The sequence below is a fragment of the Marasmius oreades genome, chromosome 6 (assembly GCF_018924745.1).
Source record: "Marasmius oreades isolate 03SP1 chromosome 6, whole genome shotgun sequence".
Taxonomy (NCBI): domain Eukaryota; kingdom Fungi; phylum Basidiomycota; class Agaricomycetes; order Agaricales; family Marasmiaceae; genus Marasmius; species Marasmius oreades.
The window spans coordinates 3,043,930-3,068,989 of record NC_057328.1 but is presented as its reverse complement, the minus strand read 5'-3'; the positions used below and the strand labels follow the sequence as shown (position 1 = coordinate 3,068,989).

The following is a 25,060-nucleotide window of genomic DNA, read 5'->3' as shown; positions in this document are numbered from 1 at the left end:
GTTAGTATACTTGACTGTCAATGACCATTGCCGTTTACTCGAATTGAAAGAACCCCAAGCCTGAACCTACTAATCAATACTAATTGGTATTATTTCTCTACTAATTGGTATTAATCTTGTGCTATTTCTCCACTAATCGGTACTAATTTGTATGTTAATCTGTGCTAATCGCTGTGTTAATTCATACTAATTACATGCTAATTAGTATGAATTAGTAGTAATTAGTACGAATTAATTTGATAACCTAGCGAATTCATAATAATTCATACTAATTCATACTAATTGAATTAGTGCCAATTAGTATCGATTATTATTAATTAGTACTAATTCATACTAATTCATACTAATTAATAAATCTGCATTTTCCTGATGTTGCTGGTTTCGACCATTACTGGGATCAAGTTGCCTTATCTGGCTTGACACCTGTCAGATTCATATCAGTGAACGTCAGTTGACACCGGGAGAGGATAATCGTGCCTCCTGGTTTCCGTGTAGATCTTCTGGAATGTCCATCCGGTTTGGGTAGTAGTTGTGTTTTGCGTTGGCAGTGGTTTATATTATTTGTGGGGTTTTCGTCTGATTGTGTTTATAAATTTGTGTGTGGCTTGGTACTGCGTAGTTTTCGGATGCTTCCGAAACTTTAATCCAGTTGGGCAGGGGGGTGTCAGTGGTGCACACATCTAGTTCTACTAGTGGGTCTGGGATGGAGGTATCCTTTTCTTATTTTAGGATTTAATAGACAGTGATTCGTATAGAGTCTTCCTCAAAGCTCCAGTTTCGTTCCACGTTCATTCTCTCTCTTTCGGGGTGCCAACCATTGGGCAATGATCTCCGTTATGGGTCGGAGACGTCTGACTCGACGGTTTGCCCTTCTAAGGGTACCCATGGTGACACTCGTTATCGGGTAGGCAGCGCGTATGGGCTACGTCTGTGGATATCGTTGACTGAGGCTATCAGGAGGGGGACACTAACACGACTGACATGCCCGGGGTGGACATGGGTGGTGGTTAGTGGTCACGTTCCCCCCCTTCCACTCCCAGCGTTTTTGATGTCAGGGCTTGACCGAAAGCATCATCCGTTCTCGCATTCATGACGCTCAGACTACGTTCTCATCCATTCTTCTGTTATAATGGAACTTTTAAAAAGGGACGAAAAGGCATATCAGACCCATGAGTCTTACAGCTACTCTTCTCACTCGAAGAACACCCATCGTTGCACGAGCTACTACTTCACATTTACGAGCACGTCTTTCATACCCTCCAACACCTACGTTTCCATTACGAACTATGGCCAGCCAAACCACCGGAATGCTGAACATCGCCAGCGAGATCAAACTCGACCACGATAACGTTCGTGACTTGTTCGAGAGGTCAGTTTTTCCTTTGAACTCACCCCTACCCCTGTTGTCCCTTTTATTGACACCCGGTGGTACAGATTCAAAGCTGCGACGACCAAGGACGAGAAGGGCATCATTGCCAATACCCTGATTCGCGAGATGGCAGTCCACAGCGATGCCGAGGAAGTCACCCTTTATAACCACTTTGAAAAGTTTGGGATGGGCGATACCGCCCATCATAACAAAGGTTAGTTTCGCAACCGTTTGATAAAACCAGGAGAATTGACTGGACGTTTCTTTTTGTCTAGAGGAACACGCAGAAGTGAAAAAACTCGTCTACGAAGCTGACAGCGCGTCCCTCGACGACCCTAATTACGACCAGACTATGTCTAAAGCCGTTTCCAATTTCCTCAAACATGCTGAAGAAGAAGAAACCAGCCAGCTTCCTTTGATGACGTCCAAACTTACCCCGGATCAGAGTAACGTGCGTTTTTCCTTTTCTTGACTCCTCACCGCTTCTACATTACTGACTTTGGTATACGTTTACTAGGACATCGCAAGAGAGTTTATTAAAGCCCGTGGAATGGTTCCCTCCCGTCCGCACCCTGCAGCGCCGCAGACAGGTGGCGTCGTTCAAAAGGCTGCCGGGATGCAGGGGAAGGTCCATGATAAGATCATTGAGACTATGGGGAGGAGGAAGTTTAAGTTTACGGATGTCAAGTATGCGCATCCTGCGCTTTAAGAGAGGTGTGGGACTTATTGCAGACCATCAAATGTACTACTACTGCTATCTGCGATTCTAATCTACAGTCTTAAGAATTTTTGACAAAAGCTCGAGGTTGACCTCAAAACTTCAAGTTGCTTTGGGAACACACGAAGGCGGGTTTTAGAACATGTATTAAGAGGTTCTGTAGTGTAGTGGTTATCACAGTGGATTCTGATCAATCACTTTACGGTTTGTGTTCCACTAACCCAGGTTCGAGTCCTGGCAGGACCTATGTTTTTCAGACAACCTCGTCGCAATATTTTGCTGCCCAGCTACCCGAGAGAAACAGGAACTGACAGCGAACATACAAGTTGATGATTTTCCAAAAGTGCCAATCATTCGAACTGCTTCATACTTTATATCATTATTATCATTTTAACAAACCTCTTGAATATACTCCACCCCCACTCGCGAAATACACCCCTGCCATACATTTTCAACCCCCTGCAACCGATCGATACTGTTTACCACATCCGCAAGGGGGCTTTTGTAAGTAGAAGCAAGGACACAGGCGACGATAGACATAACATCCGTCCTGAAGTCTCGAGGGCCTGTTACCAATACCCGCGACGTACTCGTACTTCTGCTTATAAACTCCCTTGCCGCTGCCATCTGTCTAGACCCCAACCTCGTAACCCCATTATCCGTCAACGTGAACCTCTTCTCGGGGTAGAAGTAACTCGAGTCGAGACACATCTCTGCCTGTTCAGCAGTCAACCCTGTAAGCTCGGGATCAAACTGCAGAATCCACATGTGATGCTCGTATTGGTCGTGCGGACGTGGAAGAATTGAGAGATGCAGGTGTTTTGTGGAGTGACGGTCGGTTGAATACGAGATAATAGGTGATGAGAATAAATTTATTGTACGACTGATCTGAATGATATGTGTGAATCTGCGGCCGTCCTCTGCTCTAAGTTCTTCCTCGACCGCTTTTCCTTCGAAGGAGCGAGCGTCGTCTTCGAAAGCGACGTATATGCCGCTGGAAATGTTTTGTAGGCATCGCGATTCGTGCTTCATGAGACGATAGTATGGAGCAGAGGGTGTTGAAATCCGTGTGGTAAGGGTTGGATGAGGTGCGGGTTTAGCGAAGGGAAGTCTTCGTAGGTGAGGCATCCTGATAGAGGCTCGACGAACATTGGCGGCAGGAAGGGGACTGATAGAAGAAGGGTGTAAACTGTTTGCATTGACTCTGAACAGCTGGTGCAAAGTCTTTGGAATGATAAGCTTTGATTTCGGGATAGAAGACTTCCCGAGAGTAGTTGGTGGAGTAATGGTCAACGATGAGTTGCGAAAGAATGACGAGGATCCGGAAGATGAGGATGGCTTTGAGAAAGGCATAATGGGGTCTGAACCACGAACTCCTGTCGAGATCGAGTATTTATTGATTATTCGCCGTCGACGGTTCTGATCGGTCGTAGACATCGACGAAAACGGTTTGTTCCCGCCTAATGAATTTACTATTCGTAGCCTAAGCGCTAGGACGATCTAAGACGTTGAGGTGCCCTGGATGATGATGCGATCCACTGCCCTCAGTAAGCACTCGCAAAATGTCTATTAAACACAGGCTCACCTTTACCGAGGATGGTCTTTGAGCCATCGTTTCACTACATTTGGCATTGGGCAAGCCGTGGACTCTCCCTTTCCATCACTTTCCTCATACATTTTTTGACAGCACAAGTAGAGTTCCCGCAGGTACCGGTCGCACCGTTCAGGTTGATATGTGTTTTTGTTCAGACAAGTCTGAAGACTGCATGCTAGGGATCTGGGATGAGTAGTTGGTTCTCAGCCATGGTTGGACTGACTGCACCTTGAGCTTGACACGGAGGTTCATTCTACTTACAATCCTCTCAGTCTCGAGCTAAGACCAAAAAGCTTTTTACGAGCTCACCTCTGCCATCTTGAACTTTCTGAGCGGAGTAAGTACGGAATGGATTTTGATGCAGATTAAGGTCACAGTCTGTAACAGCTGTCACACTACTGCGCAGTAGAACGCCTATCCTCCTGCATACTGTAATTGCTCCATAATTCAAACAGCGCAAAACGCCGAACACAGAACTCTAAGACATCAAGCTTCAAGGTTAACGAACGACGATCAGCATAAACTCAATCGAAAGCTCGTAGACACCCATGTTCCGGACTTTTACAAATTAAATTTTGCTACTGCACACCTTGGGCATATCGGGGAATGAACCCCTCACATAGCATCTGTAGGGTCGGCCAGAGAACACCGAGTTATGCATCCCTTATTTCATCGCCAAAAATTTAGAGTTATTTCGCCTAACTTTTCCACCCCACGTTCAGGAAATGGCACCTGTCGTCCATGCAGAAAGCTCAGCCTCAAGAAACGAACCAAACGTTGGCCTCATCATCGGTCTGGTAGTAGCTGGGATTGCCATTCTCGTGTGCGCCGTCGGTGTCATAATATTCATCCGACGACGACGAAAATCGAAAGCAACCCGCCAGCCTTCATTTGCCGATTATGTCGTGGATCAGGAAATCGAGAAGTTAATTGGTGCCCCAGCTTCGAAGAGACAAACTCCATCATTTTTGCCTTTGCCTGTCCCAATAATGGCATACCACGACATTCACTCACAGGACCCTTTCGACCCTTATGACACCCCGGCTCCAAGTCTCTATATTTCCATGACAGAATATCGTGGCATTTCTGATTCTGAAGGCACGGGAATACCTCATAAACAGTCGACAACCACTTTCACCCCATCTATTCCCGTCATTGCCTCTGCAAAGCTTTCTTCATTCTTTCAGCCATTGAAAGAAGAACGACGAGCACCTCGAGCATCATTGTCTCCCCGAGACCTTCCACCGTTGGTGATACCACTCTCACCCAAGCTCAGAAGGATCCCAACATCCCCAACACTATCGACATCAGCCGCGATTACTCAGAGGAGTTCCCCAGTTCAACCTCTCGTGCATTCGAAATCTCCAAGCAGCGACACAGGGTCTGCTTATTCACAAGCGTCTGCGTGTACCCAAATTTATCAAGGTTTTGACCACAAGGAGATTCTCCCCCCCGTCCCTCCTTTACCGGCCGGTATCAGTCAACGACCAATTCAAGGTGAGGAGAGGGCAGATGATGATAATGATGAAACGCTCCACCGCGACAGAGCGCCAACGCCGGTCATCGTCGGCTTACTCAAAACGCGGGCTAGAAATTCAGCGATGTTGCGCCAGCTGAGCCGAGTGTCACGTATAGAACGTTCGGGCTCCATAGTTTCTTACGATGGTCAAAGCGACGAGGCGATCGTTCTGCCTTCTCGTGGCCGAAGCACAAAGAGAAGGAGAAGGTTTGAACGGTCAGAGAAAGAATTCCAGGCGGAGGATAGTGTCCTTCCGATAGTTTTTATCCCCAATCCGTTCGAAAGCGCCGTTTCGCCACCGCCTGATTCACCGAGTAGTGCGGTGTCTTCGTTACCCTGCGAGCATTTTATTCCCTCTTACAGGATAGAAGTGACGAAATCGCAACCGTTTGTATTGCAGCAGGTCCAACCCTTGAAGTTTTCTCGTGGTACTCCGAGGAAATAGCATACCGCGCTTCACTCCAAGTTATACAAATACGTGTTTAACTGTTCTAGGGTCTAGGTTTCTCTGGGTTTTTATCGTCATTTTCAGCACTCCACTCTACATACCACATCCTTTTAGTCATCTACTCATGGACTCCTTCAGAGCATCTGTATCTCTGGTCATATAACTTATGTATATGTATGAATATCATGGAAACGACTGAAGACGGTAGCATATATACTGTCATCTCAACTGCATGTCACTTGAACGGCATTCTTCAAGCAACTTGAGCAATACTCTTCAGATACTCGACTCGGTGAACATTGTGATCTGTATCAGGGCTGCGGTTCAAAGCAGCCCACTTGGGTTCGTCCTGATTTTGCGTATCATCAGAGCGGAGGGATGTGACATCACCGCAATAAGTTTTCGAGCTCACCTTGAAAAGGCGCATCGCTTCTACCTTGTTACCCTCGTCCAACGTGAACCGGTGATAAATACCAGCTGGCAGGACAAGTAAATCACCCGAACACATCGCAATGCGGATCCAAGAGTCAGTGGGAGTTTCTGGAATATAGAGGATGTGAGGCTCTTCTTCGGGGTTTGATTTGAATCCACCTTCACCTCGAATGTCGAAATATCCACTGCCATCTACGAGGAATCGAATCTCTTCATCTTCATGGAGATGTCTGGGCGGCATCCGTTTCAGGATTGGTTTTTTTCTGTATCTTGAATGAAGACACTTGCTCATCGAAAAACATCTTGATCTTGTCTTCGTACGCCTGTAGCTCAAATCCATCAGATCGAAATAGAATCGAAACAAGTTATGTTTCGGTAATTCACATCACCCAACCCGTCCTTGGAAATGTTAATAACATCCCTATTCTTGTACCCCCTCTCCTTCGCTATAGCATCGATCTTGTCTTGATACCCGTCGGTCAGTGGGATATGGAACGTTTCGACTTTCAGTTTCTTCAGAAGTTCGGTCGTCACAGGTCGTGAGGGATTGGAGTCGTGTGGTAGACGTTGGTCGCCTGGAAGGTTATCGAAGTAGTATGCTCGCATACTTGATGGCTAGAACTGGATTCGAGGAGGGTGGGAGTCCGGCTTCCTTCGTCACGGACCAAGCATTTATTGAGACAGTCTGGGAGAAAAGATCGAGAAAGAACCCGGGCCGACTGGACCCGTAAACGCCAACGTTCGCCTCCTCGGCTTGAGATTTAGGGTCACCACCAAATGCAGCAATATTCTTCTTGATCCATTCCAGTGCAGTTATTTGATCCTTCAGTCCGAGATTCAGAGCGTTGTTCCGTTCAGCCTCAGCGCTCAGCCTCCGCAGGGAACCCAAGTGGACCAAGGCGATAATTTAGGCTTGCATAGATGACTGGGGTACCCTATAGGTAGTCCAATGCGAAAGCGGGTTTTAAATTCAACGAGTAAGTAGTATGCTCGCTAGAGCGAGGGTGGGAGTCCGGCTTCCTTCGTCACAGACCAAGCAGTCGTCGGCTCGATAGGAAGCGAATTGGCTGGAAAATGGCTGGAAAAGGAACAGCAGATGAATACATAGTGATAAGCACATTAATTGGGGAGTCATAGCAACTAGCAAGGAGTCGGAAAGGAATTACTTCTGGTATCGAAGTTAGAAATTGCAAAGACGTTTATATATATGTATGTTATAGCATGTATGTACCATGGGTGGAGTAATCAGTAACGATAAGAGCAAGGCCTGGGGAGTAAAAAAACGAGAACTCTGTGAAACGCACATGCAAAGTGAGTCGCGGCTTCACAATCAAACCACCACCGCCATTTCAGACAGTACAAGGGGGATTCCTCCGAACCCCCTCCAAAATACATTCCCAGTGGCTTCTCGCAAGTGTCTTGAAAGCGAGAAAGTGTTTCAGAGCAAGCTTTCTGTATCCAGTATCTGCCATCCCTATGTCGTTTGGTAAAGTGGCACACCGCAAAACCTGAGTTTGAGTAGCTGGATACAGGCCACTGGTGACAGCTTTACTCAGCTCTGTGGTGACAGGGACGAGATAGAAGGAAGGGCAAGTGCCGGTCATCGTTATGCAAGGGATCGTCATGGTATCCAAAGGCTGGAGGGTGTGGCCTCTGCAGTTTCGATTGTTGAACTGAAAGGCCGCTATGGCCGCCGCAATGACCTGGGCCTCTGAATCATCCCGGAGGGTGAGGAAGCTGTCCTCAACGAGCACCAAGAGAACAAAGTTTGAGTTATGGATAAGGCACACGTCCGCTGGAGCAAAAGATTTGCCATCGCCAGCAATGGTGAGTGGAATTTTGTAGTGTGTACTATTCTGGTTTCCGATGTGCAAATGACAAGGATATGCAAAATTGGATAAAACTTGGTCTTCCCGTTTATTTGTGGGCTCGGCAATTTTTTGTAGGATCCGTAGACTACACATGAGCTTGTATGTACAGTTGTAGCCACTGAAAGACAAAGGATATGAAATGAAATTTAAAATATAGCTCAGATCTGGTCGTGATTACAGCGTGACAGCCCAGGAACGGTAAATTCCGGAATATATCTCAAAATTTTAGATACGTAGTTAAGTGTAAACGAAAACACTAGCATTAAATACAAGGTTTCAGAGGCAGGGGAGTGAACGGTAGTGTGGAATAAGCCAAACGATACAGCAGAGGTCCTAAATCGACCTGTAAGCGAGACGGCAGTGAGCTGGCCTGGCGCGAGCTTTGCTACTTGCCGAAGTCTTGCCGGATGTGACGATACGTGACAAAACGCTTTGCACTTCTCGAATCACCCTCGGACACTCTCCGAGGCTTCTTACAGCTATCCTAAAATCCTCATAAATTCAGGTTAACATTTTGAGCACTATTAAAATACTCTAGTCAAATTTTTGATACGGTAAGTGGTGTGTGGAAGTGGTACTTGAAAATGTTGCATATCCCTAAACAGAATAGTAGATACTGTGGTACAACGCTCATTGTAACCTAGAAGCTTCAGTGTCTCGGCAGCGAAGTCAATGACGAAACTGTCTTGCATGCATCTGGTAAGACGAAGGTAGCTGAGGTATTCGGCTGCGACGTCGGAAAGGGCGGGATTGTTGATGTCATGAGAAGGAGAGGTGAGGATTGCCGGATCGACGAGGTCGAGGGACGGGTCTGGGGTAGGGAAGAACTTGTCCGGTGTACGAAATGCAACTGTTATGTTATACGCCTCAAGCTCGTAGCTGGACCAGTCCCTGACCGGCCTTGCAAATCGTTTATAATTAGCCATAGTGATTTGAACGCTGAGCACTGAAACCTGAAGATTAGAATATGTACATCGCCAAAGACGGGCCAAGGCACTTACAATCGAAATGGTGGTGATTAACATTAGCCTGGCAAGCGCGGCTCTATAAAAAGGTGTCAATACTAAATAGGGTGAGTGTGCGAAATACCCGAGAGCTGTCGTCGGCAACTGGTCGGACATCGAATATTGTTGATACTAATAGTGGGGCAGCCACCTCCACGTGATATCTTCACACCTCCCGCTTAATAGATGTAGGTCCGCGATCGCGATATAGGTTGCGATATACGGCAGGCCATACAGGAGTTGAGGGATGCTTAGGCCGAGTCGATGAATATCGTGTAAAACAACAAGAGAGCCAGCTTTGCAAGAAAGGGTATCGGTGAGGAACAAAAAGAATGATAGGTGTGACAGACCAATTAGCGCAACCCCCAAAAAATTGCGGATCTCCCCAACTTGTCCTCAACCACTCTTTATCAATAACCAACATCTCTACTAGCTAGGGTTCCGGGCTTACACACGAACGCTCGCTGCGCTCGGATGTGTTCCTGCCCTTCACCCAGCTAGGCGGGGCTTCGCCCCTGCACCCCATCCCCTTTTTTTTTCTTGAGAAATATGCACCGCATGCGGCCCGGTACATAGCTCGCTTTGAATCTCAGTAGCGATAGAAAGTAAAATTTCATTGTCGCCATGTTTTCTAAATCTTTTTCGTTCAAATACCACTGTGTTGACTGGGACGATTACAACTCCACGTTGTCATACAGTTTCTTGAAGGTGAGCGGGAATGAAATGTCGAAATTTCAGAATCTTATGACAGCGTGTACGTTTTTGCTTTTGCCGACATTTCTTACAGCGATCAGAAAAGGTGTGTTGAGTGCGTGGGGGTATGAGCGCTCTGATTTCAGCTCCTTACAGAGCGAGCTCCTCCAATTTGTCTTAGCACGATGACAAGTCTTGCATTGGTCGTGACTGTGTGTATTGCTGAATGCGTGAAGCAGTTGAACTACGTTGCAGGACGGGCATCTTTTCCGGGCTGGTAGGTGAACTGTGAGGGATTCTTCAGTATTGCTATCTCAAGGAACACTGGGGACAATGGGCATGATGGTTTATGAGATTGTACAGTCGTTCTCAAAAACCTTGCGCCGCGTCTTTCGCGCGTGCGAAAAATTAAAAAATTAAAAAAAATTAAAAAAATGCCTGTAAATTATTTTAATTCGCTCTATGTCTCAATTCACATCTTTTACTGCTGGAACTGCATCAGAATATCAAGTGCTACAACATACGTCCAGAAACAAGTCCGGAAATAAGTCAAAGAAATGAACAACGCTACTGAATCCGACCATGTCAGCGACGACGGTGTGCAGGCCCAACGACACTTCAGCTTGGTGAAAAGGTACTGAGATTCATATGATCAGTATAGACTGACATTCCTATATCATCCTGAGGATTTTATAGAGGATGGCGGCAAGGAAAAGCTATTTTTACAGGGCACTCTTCCGCTGAGGTACGACGTGGTAACCACAGCCCCTCGGAAACATCAATTCTGGGTTGGGATTCTGGAAAATAGGATTTAGGTCGATGGCAACAAGGGGTTCCAGAGTGATTGAGAAGATGTGTTTATTGAAAAAGAGGGAAATGGCATGAGTGAAGACTGAAGAGGAAAAACCTGTTTGACATTGAAATTTCTTAGCCCAGCTTGCAACCAGCTTGACAACAGCATAAACAGGCTACGGGTATGATATTAAGCAGCTGGAAGGGAAGTCTACGAAGCTACACAGCCGAAGCCTTAGAATAGGGAGTGATTGAGGACCTTCGCTCTCGTCTCGTCTCTGTTGAAATCTTCTGGAATTTCCCTATGTTGTGCTCATACTGCCCTGCAATTGGACGACCATACTTCGAAGATTCACTGTCAACAAATATAATCTGTTCAGCCATGTAGTTTTGAATGATGTGATCCAACCATGCACTGTCAGTGTGAAGAGCTTCATAATGCTGCAAGGCAATTTTTCCTAAGTACTTCTGATGGAGTCCAAGCTCAACAAGCTTTTGTTGGATTGTTGGTATCGATATTGACTGGCCGCCGTGCATGATTGCCAGGTAGTCCAGATTTCGTGAAGCGAAAACTGAGGGTGTCTTGCACACCAGCTGATTCAACTCGACGGATACAGCGGTTTCGAGAAATCTTGGATGTCCTTGGGGTAGTGTGAGTGCTCTGACAGCCCTATGTTTCTCTTTACTCCATCTCCACTGCTGTACACTGTCATCTGAAACACCCAGAGCATCCAACACGACATCGAGAGCCTTCTTCTAGGAGGTAGTACGATGCATGTTTCTTCATATCTGTGTTGATGTGACGGTAGACCATGACATTTCCGGGCGTTTGCGACTGAAAAAGGAATGCATATAGAGTGGAATAGAGCTACACTGAATTTACAGAGTTTTTTGAATTTCTGTGAATTTCTTTGAATTTTTTAATTTTTCGCACATGCAAAAGACGCGGCGCAAGGTTTTTGAGAACGACTGTAACACAATACAGAAGATTGAAGATACCTGGCGCGCGGCTATGTCCTCTACGACTGAACGCCCTGTATGTATTACCTTCCCTATCCGACATATCTTACTGGCGGTGAAAAAAAAACACGTCGTAAAAGTGGTGAAAAAGTATCGATTTCTGTCATTGAACTTGATAAATGGGTAATAATAGGTCTTCTCTTTTGATTTTCGAGGTTTTGGAACAGGTAGAATGGAGGATGAAAGGGCTGCTCGTCGCCCAAGGCGACGAGCAAACAGGTCGCGTAACGTTGAAACGGAAACGACAAACAATTACAAACAAAAGTGGACCGCCCCCCCACCCGACGATAATAATTGCGAGCGAAGCGAGCAATTACTCATGTAAGTGCCCTCGCCCATCTTCGGCGATGCAGTATTCTAATCATCCCCAGATCCTAAAGTAAACCATGGCGAGCATAATATGGTCTGCTAAGTCGGGTAGCGACTGGTCCGATAGCGACCTTGATGCATACAACATCACTGTTGTGCCTGTTCAGCCGAGCGAGTTCTTTCCTAACCCAGATCCGTCCCTCGACCATATCGATCCTGAAATCCTCAGCTCTCCTTTTGACGCCACACCCCTTTCGCTCGACGCTGCCCGATACCTCCGCCACCTTAGACTCGCTATCGACGCCCACCAGGAATCCTTCGTGGACGACTTTGCTGCCGGGACCCTGAGGCTTCTAGGTTTCGACCAGGATATTGATCCTCAGTCTCTACTCGGTACATTATCCCGCTGACTGTATGCGGCGACATACATCGTGCGGCAGAAACAGACGTCTGTTTACTACATGGCTTCTTAGACACAACCTTCGTTCTACTGGTCCTCGTTGAGGATAAAACCCTCGCTAACCAAACCCATGACGTGGAAGCGCAAGTCATCGCGGAAGCCATAGCTGCCTTCCAGTCTAACAATGATAAGCGAACCAGGCGATGGCTTGATCCACTACAGTCCATGACCATTCCATGCATAACTATGATCGGCACCCTCCCTACCTTCTATCTTGTCCCCGTCACCCGAGAACTGAGTGCGGCGGTCATCAGTGGAGAGTATCCCGCTACTCCGACTCAGGTGTTGCAATGTCGGACGGAGTTAGACTCCGACCTCGACTCGGAGGCTGGTATGGAAGATATTGAATATCGGCAACTTGCCTTTAAACGCTTCCTTGCTTTCAAGACACTTGCAAGAACCCACTGGGAGCCTGTATTGCAGGGGTTTTAGAATGACAACATGTGTAGCGTACATACTATACTATTCCCCAGTTTTGTAATATAAATTGTATGCGAACATTGAAAGTTGGGTCTCAAGTAACGAACAGGAACAATATAGACAGGGCAGCTCAAATTCCGCAAGCCAGGAAGTTAAGTGTGTGAAAATATAGTGAATGCATGTCGAGCAAACAATCACACTTCTCCCTGCAGCTTACGACGAGGAAAACCCTAGAAAAGATCGAGAAAGAACCCGGGCCAGCTGTGCCCGTTTCTCACAAAGTGGGAAAGCCCACCATCTCCTTTGTGAGCATCACAACCCACTGGCAACTTAGAAACCATATTTGGCACCGTCACTGAGAGAACCAAGAGAGAACGTTGGCCTCGGCTTGAGATTCCGAGCATCAGAAAAAACCTCCTTTGTTAATTAACAGTAATTAACAGTAATTAACAGTAATTGGATGTTAATTGATACTAATGAATTTTAATTGATGTTAATTGATAATTGGTGATAATTCGCACTAATTGGTAGTTGAGTTTCTGCATAAGTTATCACACAAATGAAGGGGAAAGGGTTTAATCATATTAGAACACAGTGTAGTAGGAATTTCTATCACTGAATGCATTTACAAAGAAACAAGAACACTGATCTAAAACAGTGCTAGAAGTCCATTCAGAAGGTACGACAGGACCGAACTTAGGATATAAGTGAACACTTCGTCTGAACGACCAGACCGGAACAATGCTAGCATCTCGGTAACCGCTGTCTGCATCAGCCGAAGGGGTTATTTTGTAGAGGCCATGAGCCATTTCAGGTCTGCGAGGGAACGTAGTAAACCATTCAACGTAAGCAAGGTGGTCTGCTACATATTCCTGCTCGTCCGCCTGGAAGAGCATGTCCTTCTGGCTCTCTGAAAGTGAAAACAGTACGCGAACGCGGCCCACCCGATACCCTGTATAATGAGTCAGTCCACGAAACTTGGATGAAGGTAGAACCAAGTGAACAAACCTTTAACTCCGAGCGCCTGCCCATCTTTGACATTAACCAAAACAGTATCGAAACGACCAGGAACGATGTGTCCACGCTTATTCTTACGGGAAGGGTTGACGTGGGCGCTGTCTACCACAACAGAACCGTGTGTCTTTGTATTGTATATGTCAGGGGTTGTCCACTTGACGCGGTGCCAAACAGGAACACGTGCAAAAGGGATGTATAGATTTTGAGACTCCCGAATGAGGACTCGTGTCGAGAGGGTGGGAGCACGAATGCTAGTAACATAACGTGCCAATGCCTCCTTGAAGTGGATGGCACCATAGGCAGTTGCAAGCACCTCGAAGCTAACAGCCTTTCTGGTAGGATGTCGCGTCATCTTCAGAGTGCGTTCGAAAGTCACTCCAGGTGTTATATCGTATAAAATAGGGGGTTTGTGGTGCCCAACAACTTGTGTTGGATGTACTTGATATGGCGGTGCAGTTTTTCGCGTCGGTCCAACCAAAGCACCATCTGAGGGAGTTCGTCACGATGGTTAGTTGCACGGTAGGCATTTTTGGCGAGGTCGATGTGTAGTCGCTCCGTATATTCGGTGTTGTAATTGTCTGCAGTACCGAAATTCTGGATATGGACGTCATAGTGCTGGCATCCATGCAGCTTGGGGATCTTGAAGCTGGTGGATACTCCGAGCTCAACGAAGATGTCCTTATTGATGTGGAAACGGGAAAGGGCCTGTTTGAGAAGTTTGAGCGAGTCGGTAGTATGAAGAGGGTACTGGGCAAGGTAGACGAAATCTAACATGCCCCGAACAGCCCCACATAGGCGAGACGAAGAAGAGGCACCAGGAAGTCGAACATCGATAATAAGGCCTAAAAGTAGTCGGCCGATCATCTGGTGCTCTGTTCCAGTGACGCGAGAAAGACCGGAGATCCCTCGCATGAAAAGCCGTATGTTGTGATTGGGGGGAAACCGTCGACATCGAGCATCTATCTCTGCAGCGCCGACAATCTTTATCAACCAAGCGACCAGATGCTTGATGAGTCCTTGATAGAGTTGGTGGAGGATATCTGGAGTGATTGACTGGAAGATGTTGGTATAGGGTAACTCTTTCCAGAACGGTTCCGCAATAGGCTTCATGCCATGTGCTTTACATTGTTTATGGAACTCGGTCGGGCCGTCAGCAATGGTTTCGAGGACATTGAGAGCATCTTGAAGTCCTAGGAAAGGCCCATCCATGCCGTCTTCACCCAGCTGTTCGGGTTCCGTTGGGCAGAGTGCAGGACAGCGGTTGCTTTTGGCTATCGTGGCCAGAGTTTGCTCTGGATAATCGGCGACGTAGACTGCTAGAATAGGGTGACCCCGCCGACATACACCCATCCCATCCGTTACTTCTATACCGTCGAGGCCAGCATCTTTTAAAGGGGATAGGATATGACCCATACAGGTATGGAAAAGATTAGCCAGAGCGCGACGACGAGCCGACTTGTTGCTGATATGGCTGAGCTTGGAGGTAGGGAGATAGGCAAGAAGAACATATGCCCCGCGAGAAGGTTTACGTCGGATTTCCTTTGGTATGTTTCCGATGCTCATGTAAACGGGATAGGCTGTCTTATTCCCAAAGACGGTGAGTTGGGTTTTGTCGGAGGATATGATGAGGGGAATAATCGTAGCGCCTGGATGGGTTTTCTCAACCTCCTTCTACACAGAACAAATGTAAGTCTTTATACTTGAGATACAGGTAGATATATTCAAGAACTCACCTGCGTAGCCCACCACCACCGACCTGTATGCATACTATGGTATAATCTTGTCTGGCATGTACTGTCTGTATAGTGACGTTCGGGGCATACAATAAGATACTGGCTCAGATCAGGGTCCCTCCACAGTGCTTGGATGCATTCTAAGATGTCGCGGTAATAAAATTCGTACGCCTCGCCAGCAACGACAACCTCTTCGCGTTTGAAGGGAGGGCGGCCAGGTAGGTGAGAATCAATGATTTTATTCAGTTCTTGGGTTGTCTTAAACGATAGTCCAAGAGCATCTACAACCTACACAGAAGTATCAATAAAACAGCATTATTAGTAGTAGATAAATGATCGTACCCCAGGGATTTTCAATAATTCGTTGAAAGCATTGGAACTAGGCCCACGTAGCTTCGCCCACCTCCCGACCTCCCAGTCAATTTGTGAGACGAACGGTTGCCAGAATGAGGATCCTGGACCCAGTTCGCGCCTATAACGAATGTCTGCGTTCTCACTGTTTCTATCGGCCAAAGGGCGTCCAGCAGGGCCCGGAAATTGAACTACGAATGGTGGATGGCGTAGTCGATCTTCAATCTTGAATCGTTGCGTTGTTTCAGGGATCGGTGTTCCTTCAAAGTGTGTGCCAGGAAGCCGTTCCTCGACATTCACAACCTCAACCTCTTCGTCGCTCTCTCCCTCTCGGTTTGGTTCCCAATCGTGCTCATACATTGCGTTAACTTCATCCTCATCAAAGTCTTCCAGACCATCTTCTCCTTCTCCATCTTCGATGTCACTGCTATTATCGTTGTCATAATTGTGTGCATGCCAATAAGTATTGTCTTCGTCGTGAGCGTCCTCGCCGGTCAAAGGTTCAGTTACTTGTCCTAAGTCATGCATAGTGTATTCGTTTCCGAAGAAGTCGCCATCAAATGTTGCTGGGTCACTGTCGAAGTCCAAATAACGAAAGTCTTCGAAGTCGTGTATTTCTATATCTGCGGGGGGTTCGATGTCGTCGGAAAAAGGTGGGGGGGCGGGAAATCCACTCAGAGAATTTGCATAGCGGATGCACTCGGAGTTCGTCGTTTGATTGAAGTGGTGGTGTAGCCCAGCAGAGGTGAATTCCCCTCCACAACCATCGCAAAAGTCGGGCATTTGGACAGGTCTTTATGTGAAGGCCAGTGTTTGGATATGAAGCCAGCTGACGTCTAGGCGCCTCCCTCCACAGACAGAGGAAGATACCCTAACAACCGACCTCCTAACAGCAGATGTAGGGAGGAAGGTGTTCAACATCGTGGTGGGAGTGAGTTAAGTCAAATAGTAGTAAGTCACGTTGTAACTCACTGTCACGTTGTAACTCACTGTCACTTAGTAACTCACAGTCACAATGTGTCGCAATCGTCACACCTGTTCTCCTCCCACCACCATCATCGATAACAAACCTCCAACCCTCCCTTCCTAGCTGTAGGATGGGGGGGTCATGGGAGCGTTCTAACTGCATTCCTAGCTGTAGGATGGAGTTTCATGGGAGCGTTCTATCTGCATACCTAGCTGTAGGATGGAGATAGACGACGATCGCAGTTGACTCTACGCCTTGCTGTCCCTGGATGGCCAGTTTCCAATCGCTTACTCCTCTGCGATTATTATTCTCCTTACGCTACTCGACTTTCAGGTTCGGCAAATCAGTGATTGTGAAGATCTTGAGTACCCGGGACAGTACCAGCCGCTACAACTACCTTTCAGATCCCAACACACTATCCAATCGCCCCAATATGCCCGTACCTGATAGTCCTCCTCTGTCCGACGAGGTCGACCAGCAGATAGCTTATTGGGATTCAAACGACGTAGTAAGTTCGATTGTGCGCAGTCCTAAGAACAAGTACTAATCATTACCATCGTGCCATAGCCCACATCGCCTGCAATCTTCATCTCCAGTGATGGGGTTCTATTCTCAGTACCTGTTCCGATCGTACACCGAGGCTTTCCACATAGCTACATGTGTAGCTCCAATCCGGAAGCAAGTCTTGTGCTCGCCGAAATGACAGCTCCGAACGATGATGAAAATCAGCGAGTAGGATACAACCTCTTTTTCTTCCGTCAAGAACCGAACAATCCCTTCCCGCCAAATCCTTACATCGAACGATTTCTGCGAGAATTTGCAGAGAGGGAAGCACCGTATCAGGTGTTAACGATACCGGCTTATGCATACGAGCGTCGTCCTTGGCGTGGACCCATTTTTGCGCGATGGGAGGATGCCAATGATGAAAATTGGGTGTGGGGGGGTTAGAGTGAGTGAATTGATAAGGTGTGTCTCCTTATTGACATCGTCAATATAACGTTATATTCATGGCTACGTATTAGTGACATTCACCAACACTATGAACTGCTGATCAACGTATAATCGCTCAGGAACGGGTTAGGGGACGTATTATTTCATGAAGTTTTGTCTAGGGTATATCACAACGAGAAAGGGACTCGCCAAGTAGCTGCCTATATATGAACTGTCGAATTGATCTACGGAACATACCAGTCTGTCTACACAATACACCTCCCTCCACTAGAACATCCCACCAGTACGATACATCGACATCGGGTCGCATTCGTAATCTTGTGGGTCATTCACACCTCCAAACTGCCGAGTGTCGTATGTTTTACGTTTTGTAGGCGTCCGTGGCTGTTGAGATCCAAACGAATGTCGCTTGTTCGGAGTTGAAGGTTCTGGAAACGTGTCAGTCAGGGTTACGCCAAGTTTGCATCATTCACGTACCGTTATGTGCCCCGTGCTGGCCTGAAGGAGTGTGCAGGAAATTCCAAGGGGTTGGAAATTCGTACGACTCATCTGGGACATCGAGGGCCGCAATTTGGCTTTCCGTAACTTGGGTGAGCGGGATGCCATCCTCAAGAGGCGAACACATAGGGGTTGGGAATTCGTACGACTCGTCTGGGACATCGAGGGCCGCAATTTGGCTTTCCGTAACTTGGGTGAGCGGGATGCCATCCTCAAGAGGCGAATACATAGGGGTTTCTTCCATGACATGTTCACCGACCGCGTCCATGTGTACCATCCAGTTGCCCTCATTGTCAGAGTCAACGATGGGATCACTGTCAGGCTCGATAACGCCCTCGAAACCAATGATGGGATCACTGTCAGGCTCAGTGATGCTCTCGAAGTCGGCAGGAGTGTTCTCTGTTAGGGGTGGGGTCTGCATCGACGGTAGCAACAGTCTGACGATCTAGATAGAAAGTAGTATCATGTACATCGTACGTCGCAATCGGTTATCACTTACGAAGGGCTGGTCGAAACGGGCTGCGTCTATCCCCATCGTTATGAGTGGCTGAGGGTCTCCGTCGCGAGTGGTGCAATTAGGGGGGGGCAGACTTTTATGTCGATATGTGTATCCGTCGCTCTGCGGAGTACGGTATACAGAGTTCCCTGGGTTGGAGGCATACTGTATAGAAAAGTGGCGAGGCCGGCACTGCCTTATATGGGCGACGCGTCAAAGGTCACATGTCTTATCGTTGGTCTGTCCTCTACCACCACTCCGTCTCTCAAAGTTCTAGTCTGCCATCTACCACCACCACTCTACGTCTCTCAAAATTCCAATTTTTTCCATTCTTCTTTTCAACCGTATTCTTCACCTAGCTGTGGGTGTGAGGATTAGCGTTACCTGATCAACTTGCGAACATCTGTCACTGCAGGCTATCTTGCGCACTCAAGATGATGAGATATACCAACTTCGTACGTATAAAATCACGCTAGCATCGTTTTGCATCGATATTTATGAATCTGACGCGTAATTTGCTTAGAATTCTACCCAATCCAATGTTTCTCTGCATGAGCCAACAGCACGCGTCTACGGCAAGCACACACACTTTGTCGCGAATGGAAGAATGTTCACTGTCATAAGCCGCTTTGCGAAAACCAACCCTTCTCACGTACCAACGTACAACGCCCTTCATTTCTCCGATACGGCGCATCGCTCCTTGGTACACCTCAAGGAGTTCAACTGGATACATCATGCCCATCCGTTCTTACCTCTTGTACCTCAGTGGAATGTGTTCAAAGGCTCGCTTTTTAGCTGCCTTGACCACAAAAACGAATGTTTCCCTTATGTTCGTCAGGCCGCTGGCGGACGTAAGTATTTTCTAGCTAGAGATGTTACGATTGCATGGGACCAGCTGGAGAAACACCTTCGAAAACTGGTCCTCGCTATGCTGGAGGAGGGAAAGCCCGATACGTCCTTGATGGACCCGACAATCTCTCTGTGGTCATACCCAGCATCGTATGGGTACCAGCATGGTTATGAATCGATTGCTGCACTCCAGCAGGCTGCCCAGTGTTCTAGGGATGCCTTCCTACCATTGATTGCAGCAGGAACACTCAGTCTGCTGTGGTTGAGGCGTAAAGAAAGGTTGCATCTCGACTACACTTGGCGAGAACGCTTACAAACCAAAAACGGTATACATCCTGAATGGTTTGGGGCATTTGAGAGATCGTACGCCAATGACAAGGACGTTCTGCGTACAGGTGGTATAATCGATGCTACTCACCGCACCACACCATTGTTGCTGTCGTTTTACCGCCAGCTGAACGTGCCGGTGTGTGTTCACTGGGGAGAGTTGAAGGACTTAGGCACCGTTACCAAGGGGCAGTACAATGAGACTGGAACGACTATTTTGAAAGATGGTGCATGGACGGTTTACCGCCACATATTTGAGAGTTTGGCAGATGTGTTCCCTACCAATGAAGAGTTCTGGAAACTGTTCGCGCGTCTACGATAACCCGCATCCCAACCCTGAAGATTCCCTCTCTGTAGTGCCTGTGGCCTCCTCATCTCATCCTCGACAACAGTATGCTCCTTATCAGAGTTACTTCAATGTTCCCAATTCCGATTCGCCCATTGTTGAGAAGAACTCTGGTCAGCGTCCTGGCCAGACTTGGCAGGAATTCTTTGCTCGCCGGGACGGGAGAAATCAGGAGCGACTGGCGTTAGAAACACCTGTACAGAGGCGGTCTCGTGAGAATCGAGAACGAGAGGCTAGCAAATACCACGCACCGGGTCGGAAAGGGGCAGTGTGTTGGTATTGGGATAATCGGAGCGGTTTCCGAGTCAGGACGTGTCTCACTCGAGGGCAAGTAGAGAGTGAGTGGGAACGTCTTCGGATGCGCAAAAGAGGTACGACGGTTTCTCCAACACCTGGGATCTCTGTAGTGAATTCGGTGAATTTGATCCCGACTCGGACGACGACTGGGAGGAAGATGCACCCCAGGATACGGACGTTGGAGTTGATCCAGAACAGGTGGAGGGAGGTAATGAGCAAGAAGAGGATGAGGATGGGGAGATCGCAGATGGCCCACCCATCATCACAGACACAGAGACCACTTCAGGGAAGCTCTCAAAGCAATTGGGGGCTATCCAGAAGCAGAAGATGAAGTCACGGCCGACTTCGTACCCATCAGGATGGAAGAGGTCGCTTTTGAGCGTTACGGATTCAGTGACTGTGAATGGGAGAGGGAAGGCGTCGACCTCATCGACCTTGACACCACCCGAAATCTGTTGGGGAATGGGCGCTGGCGGAACAACCCTAATAATGCCATGTTCTCTGAACCTGACCCACCTTCAGAAACCATGGACAAACTGCGTCAATTCTTCCACATCCTATCGCTAACCCACACATCCCCCCTCTCTCTTCCGAGCCACGATCTCTCCGACCCTTCATCGTACATATCAGATGCATTGAACTGGGAGATACTCGTCATCAAAGTTACTGTCGACAACGAGGTCTGGCACCTGGTCCGCAAGAAATCCGATCTTCTCGCCCCAAAAATGGTGCTACTTATAAAGTGCCCCGTATCGGTTCTGCACATTGTACGCTGTGCTTGGGGCCCTGATCTCCACATTGTTGCCTCTCAGCTAATAAGACACGGTATCCGGTTCCACATTCTCGTCCGTGGCGACCCACCCCTCAAGCGGCGGCTCTGTGGCGAGAAGCCGCTCATGCGTCAACTCTTTGTTTCCTTGGCTTCCGGCGTGCTGGTTACACACCGGATATTCATGACTGGAGGGCGTATGAAACAGAACGTGATCAGTTCTTACGATCAGCCAGGGGGCGCGCTGCGGTGCTAGCGGGTGGTTTGCTGTTGAGGATGGCGACGACGACAGTGTCAGAAGAGAACGTAATTTTTGGCGGTGACCCCGAACGGCTTCAAAGGCAAGGACGATGCTTCTGGGAGCATGAGGGAGCGGGATACTGGGACGATTTCCTCACGCCTGTGGAAGTAGACCTGCTCTGCGGAGTTTATATGGTGGAGAGAGGTAAGTGTGTAGCAGTTAAAAATTTACTGTTAGATTTTGACAGCCCTACTAGATCAGGTAAATACGAACGCAGCTGAAGCATCGCACATGTCTTGGTGGCCTCGCCCTGCTCCTTTCATGGCCGGCGGCCTCAACCTCGATTTTTGGTCGAAAGATTGCGAAAAGTGGTATCTGAATCGACTCCGCGAATGTTCAAGTGGCCGGGGGTACCTTATGAACGCGACTAGGTGGAGAAAAGCTGTATCTTTCACTTACTCTATTCCGAAGATCCAGGAAAAGAACCGGCAGCTGGCTAGCCATTTCTTACAGACATTTGCGGGTATTTGAGAATTTTGTAGTCAACAACTCAAATGTTGTATTTCTTGTTTAGTTTCTTGTATTTTTTGGACACTATGTAGCTAGTAGGAACCCCCCCATGTATTTTGGTAGTATCAGCTTGTTTGATATCATTTTTTAATACAACGAGTGACCCCCGCTATATGTGACGAGTGTGATAGTGTGACAATTTTTAACTCTCTTCTGTACCACGACATGTCCCACTTCCATATGCCAGCTGTCGGTGTATGGTTTGGGCAGCAACCATCTAGCGGTCATTACTTAGGAATCCTATTGTTTTTAACCCCCTACTGAGACTGCCAACATTTGAAAGTGTCCTTTATTGTACCTTCATTCCTAGCTGTAGGGTGAAGTTACCTCAGAAATCGCTTACTTCCCTGCGATCTGGGTAACCGTCGACGATATCTACAGTACTTTCTGCCGATACTTGTATATCTACATTCCTAGCTGTAGGATGCAGATATATACCCGTGTATGTCCTGACCCTGGATTGCCTGTGTGCAAATCGCCTACTTCCACCGATAGTCTTTTATCCTTGCATTACTTCACACTCAGGCTCGCCAAAACGACGTTTATCGACGAGGAATCAAACAAGTCAGCAATGTGGTCCTCCGTTGTAGGTACCCCGGACCACACATCGTTGCTTTCTCTTGCTTTTGCCCCAGCAACATGCCCAAGGGTAAGTTATGTCCTCCCTCACCGTGTCCCGCATTCTTACACCTCCTGATTTTGAAGGAAACTCCAAAAAAAGTAACAAGAAGAATGACAAGACTAAGAAAAAAAAAGCACCCGTTCCAGGTAGCTTTTTACCTCACTGATCATTTTACTGCTAACAGTTCTGGTTGCAGATGACGCCAGTCGTGAAGATATGGATGTCGACGTAGAACAAACCGAACAAAATGACGACAGCCGCGACGTAGAAGTTGCCCCCCCCCCGTGCTCGTAGAGGTCGCAAGAACATGGTTATTCCCAACACCGAAAGTGACGCTGAAACCTCTGCACCTACGCGAGCTCTGCCTGTTCGTCAGAGCAAAAGCAAGGCTCAAGAGGATGGTGGTACGTCGTTTGGTTTTCACCCATGTACTGAATGCTCATTAGTTCTACAGTGTGGATGACAGCAGTTCGTAATAAGGGTCCGGGTGCGACTGCTGCGTTTGAAAGTCGCAAACGTGAACGCGCCCTATCCAGTGCCATTCAAGAAGCGGAGGCGAAGCGACTCAAAGCAACAAAAGGTGTCGTTAACATTTTTCTTGTCTGTAAAGTAGCTCACATGTATATAGACGGCAATGTCCCACGACCGCCTGGTTTCGATGACTCAGATGAAGACATAACGATGGAGGTGTTGGAACAACTAGGCCAGACTGTTTCTGCGTAGCACCGGTGACTGTGTATCTGATGTTCTACTATTCTCCAGCTGTGAAGAATAGTAAAGCTAAACCCTCTAAGCCACCCAAGTCTGGTTCGAGTGTCACGCAGGCGAATGTTAAGACGGGCCGTCCCAACAACGCATCAAATATGGTACAGGAGAAGGTCCCCGACGCCATACGTTCCAGTGAGAAACCGTCCAACAGCAGAAAAGTGGGACGGGTAACTCAGTCGCATATACATGGTACGCATGTGGCTTATATTAGTTCAATGTACTCACCTTTGCACAGGGCGACCCCCGAAACTTGATAAAGAATCTTCATCTGAGGAGCTCGAACATGATATAGGCGTGGCAAAGGGTGACAGTTCGCTGTCGGAGGAAGAGGATGAGCTCAGCGATGATGAGGATGACACACCTCTTACAGCTAAACAGTACAGATATGAGGTGAGTCTTGTCTCGTGCATAACGTGCTGCCTGATACTCGTTTTAGCAGGCCAAGATTATCAAGCTGTCCACAACAGTTCTCCCGACCATCGATGATTTGTCTGGCAACCTTTTCGACTCGGACGTCGAACTCGGGTCGAGCGTGCAGCTGTCGTACACTCGTCCCCTCCACCGGCATCTGACATATCTTCAGCGGACAGCGAGAGTCAACCAGCACCTGAAAAAACCCACAAGAAGGCTATTTCTACTAGAACCCTTGTTCGTAAGGTCTCGGCATCCACCCCTCCCACAACGATTGACGCCAAAGTATGTTCCTACATGATATCCAACTCTCTTATCTTACTAACGGCCCTATGTCCGTGCAGTCGAAGCGCGTTCAAGAACACGTTAAAGAGGTAAGTTAACCCAAACTCTCAATGCGTTATAGCGGTCTAACCCCTCCAAGCGCCCGGAGATCAAGGGTATATCTCGGGGCGTCACTGAAAGCAAGCCAGTAGTATGGAGCGAAGCAGCGACAGCTGTCATCTCTGCCGGTGGCGTGTGCCTTTTGAAGAATCAGCCGCAAACACTCAGAAGGATTCTAAAACTAACCATTACCACTGTAATGGAGTATGCTGCATTCACCAATATGTTTCCGAAATATGCAACTCCCACCGAGTTCATGAAGAACATGATGCTTACCAGCGCGCGCAATTTCGGACGACGAAAATCCCTTGATGCACGGACTACCGAAGAAGCCCGTGAAATATTCAAACGATTCGACACTGATCCCGTTTTCCTTCGTCTTCTTTCCAAGCTGGTGAATTTTCCCTTCTTTACGCCTGTTTCAATAGTGTTAACTGGTTGGTCACTTTCCCGCAGCCAATGACGCGATTCTTTCAGTTCCGATCCAGCAGCAAGACAGTCGCGTCCGGCATTGTCGAAACAGACTACAAACTGCGTGGTTCGAATCGCCTTGATATTGCCTACGCGGAGACCAGAAATGACCTCTACATATATCCTTCCAAGACGGAAAACGCGGGTACATCTGGGAAAAAGGTGGGTCTTTTTCTGTGGTTGCACTGGTTGGAATCTGACTATTGTATATAATGCTCAAGTCTTACAGCCGTCGCCCACTCAAGAGCAAGCCGTTCCTTCATGATGCAGTGTTGAACCATTGCCGCCTATGGCTTTCTCGTGGAGGTTCCGGTTCTATCCTCCGGTTGTTCGAGAAGCAGTT

General features: G+C 47.7%; 6 protein-coding genes and 1 non-coding gene across 7 annotated transcripts; 4 read left to right on the top strand and 3 right to left on the bottom strand.

Annotated features, from left to right (window-relative positions):
* The first annotated feature begins 649 nt into the window (after positions 1–649).
* On the top strand, positions 650–2,180 carry E1B28_010460 (uncharacterized protein). Its single transcript, XM_043155425.1, has 4 exons — positions 650–1,369; positions 1,435–1,583; positions 1,645–1,820; positions 1,887–2,180. The coding sequence occupies exons 1-4, from the start codon at positions 1,170–1,172 to the stop codon at positions 2,076–2,078; spliced, it is 717 nt and encodes a 238-aa protein (XP_043007893.1). The 5' UTR covers positions 650–1,169; the 3' UTR covers positions 2,079–2,180.
* Positions 2,181–2,240: 60 nt separating this feature from the next.
* Positions 2,241–2,333, top strand: E1B28_010459. The gene has a single exon. It is a non-coding gene; the product is annotated as a tRNA-Gln (tRNA).
* Positions 2,334–2,477: 144 nt separating this feature from the next.
* E1B28_010458 (uncharacterized protein) lies at positions 2,478–3,440 on the bottom strand (the record flags this gene model as incomplete). Its single annotated transcript, XM_043155424.1, has 1 exon — positions 2,478–3,440. The coding sequence occupies one exon, from the start codon at positions 3,438–3,440 to the stop codon at positions 2,478–2,480; it is 963 nt and encodes a 320-aa protein (XP_043007892.1).
* A 966-nt stretch (positions 3,441–4,406) lies between these two features.
* E1B28_010457 (uncharacterized protein) lies at positions 4,407–5,645 on the top strand (the record flags this gene model as incomplete). Its single annotated transcript, XM_043155423.1, has 1 exon — positions 4,407–5,645. The coding sequence occupies one exon, from the start codon at positions 4,407–4,409 to the stop codon at positions 5,643–5,645; it is 1,239 nt and encodes a 412-aa protein (XP_043007891.1).
* Positions 5,646–5,901: 256 nt separating this feature from the next.
* On the bottom strand, positions 5,902–6,686 carry ADI11 (1,2-dihydroxy-3-keto-5-methylthiopentene dioxygenase 1; the record flags this gene model as incomplete). The annotated part of the gene is made up of 5 exons (XM_043155422.1): positions 5,902–5,997; positions 6,061–6,188; positions 6,246–6,310; positions 6,369–6,403; positions 6,465–6,686. The coding sequence occupies 5 exons, from the start codon at positions 6,684–6,686 to the stop codon at positions 5,902–5,904; spliced, it is 546 nt and encodes a 181-aa protein (XP_043007890.1).
* A 1,789-nt stretch (positions 6,687–8,475) lies between these two features.
* Positions 8,476–8,877, bottom strand: E1B28_010455 (uncharacterized protein; the record flags this gene model as incomplete). Its single annotated transcript, XM_043155421.1, has 1 exon — positions 8,476–8,877. The coding sequence occupies one exon, from the start codon at positions 8,875–8,877 to the stop codon at positions 8,476–8,478; it is 402 nt and encodes a 133-aa protein (XP_043007889.1).
* Positions 8,878–11,846: 2,969 nt separating this feature from the next.
* Positions 11,847–12,661, top strand: E1B28_010454 (uncharacterized protein; the record flags this gene model as incomplete). Its single annotated transcript, XM_043155420.1, has 2 exons — positions 11,847–12,162; positions 12,243–12,661. The coding sequence occupies 2 exons, from the start codon at positions 11,847–11,849 to the stop codon at positions 12,659–12,661; spliced, it is 735 nt and encodes a 244-aa protein (XP_043007888.1).
* Between the last annotated feature and the right edge of the window lie 12,399 nt (positions 12,662–25,060).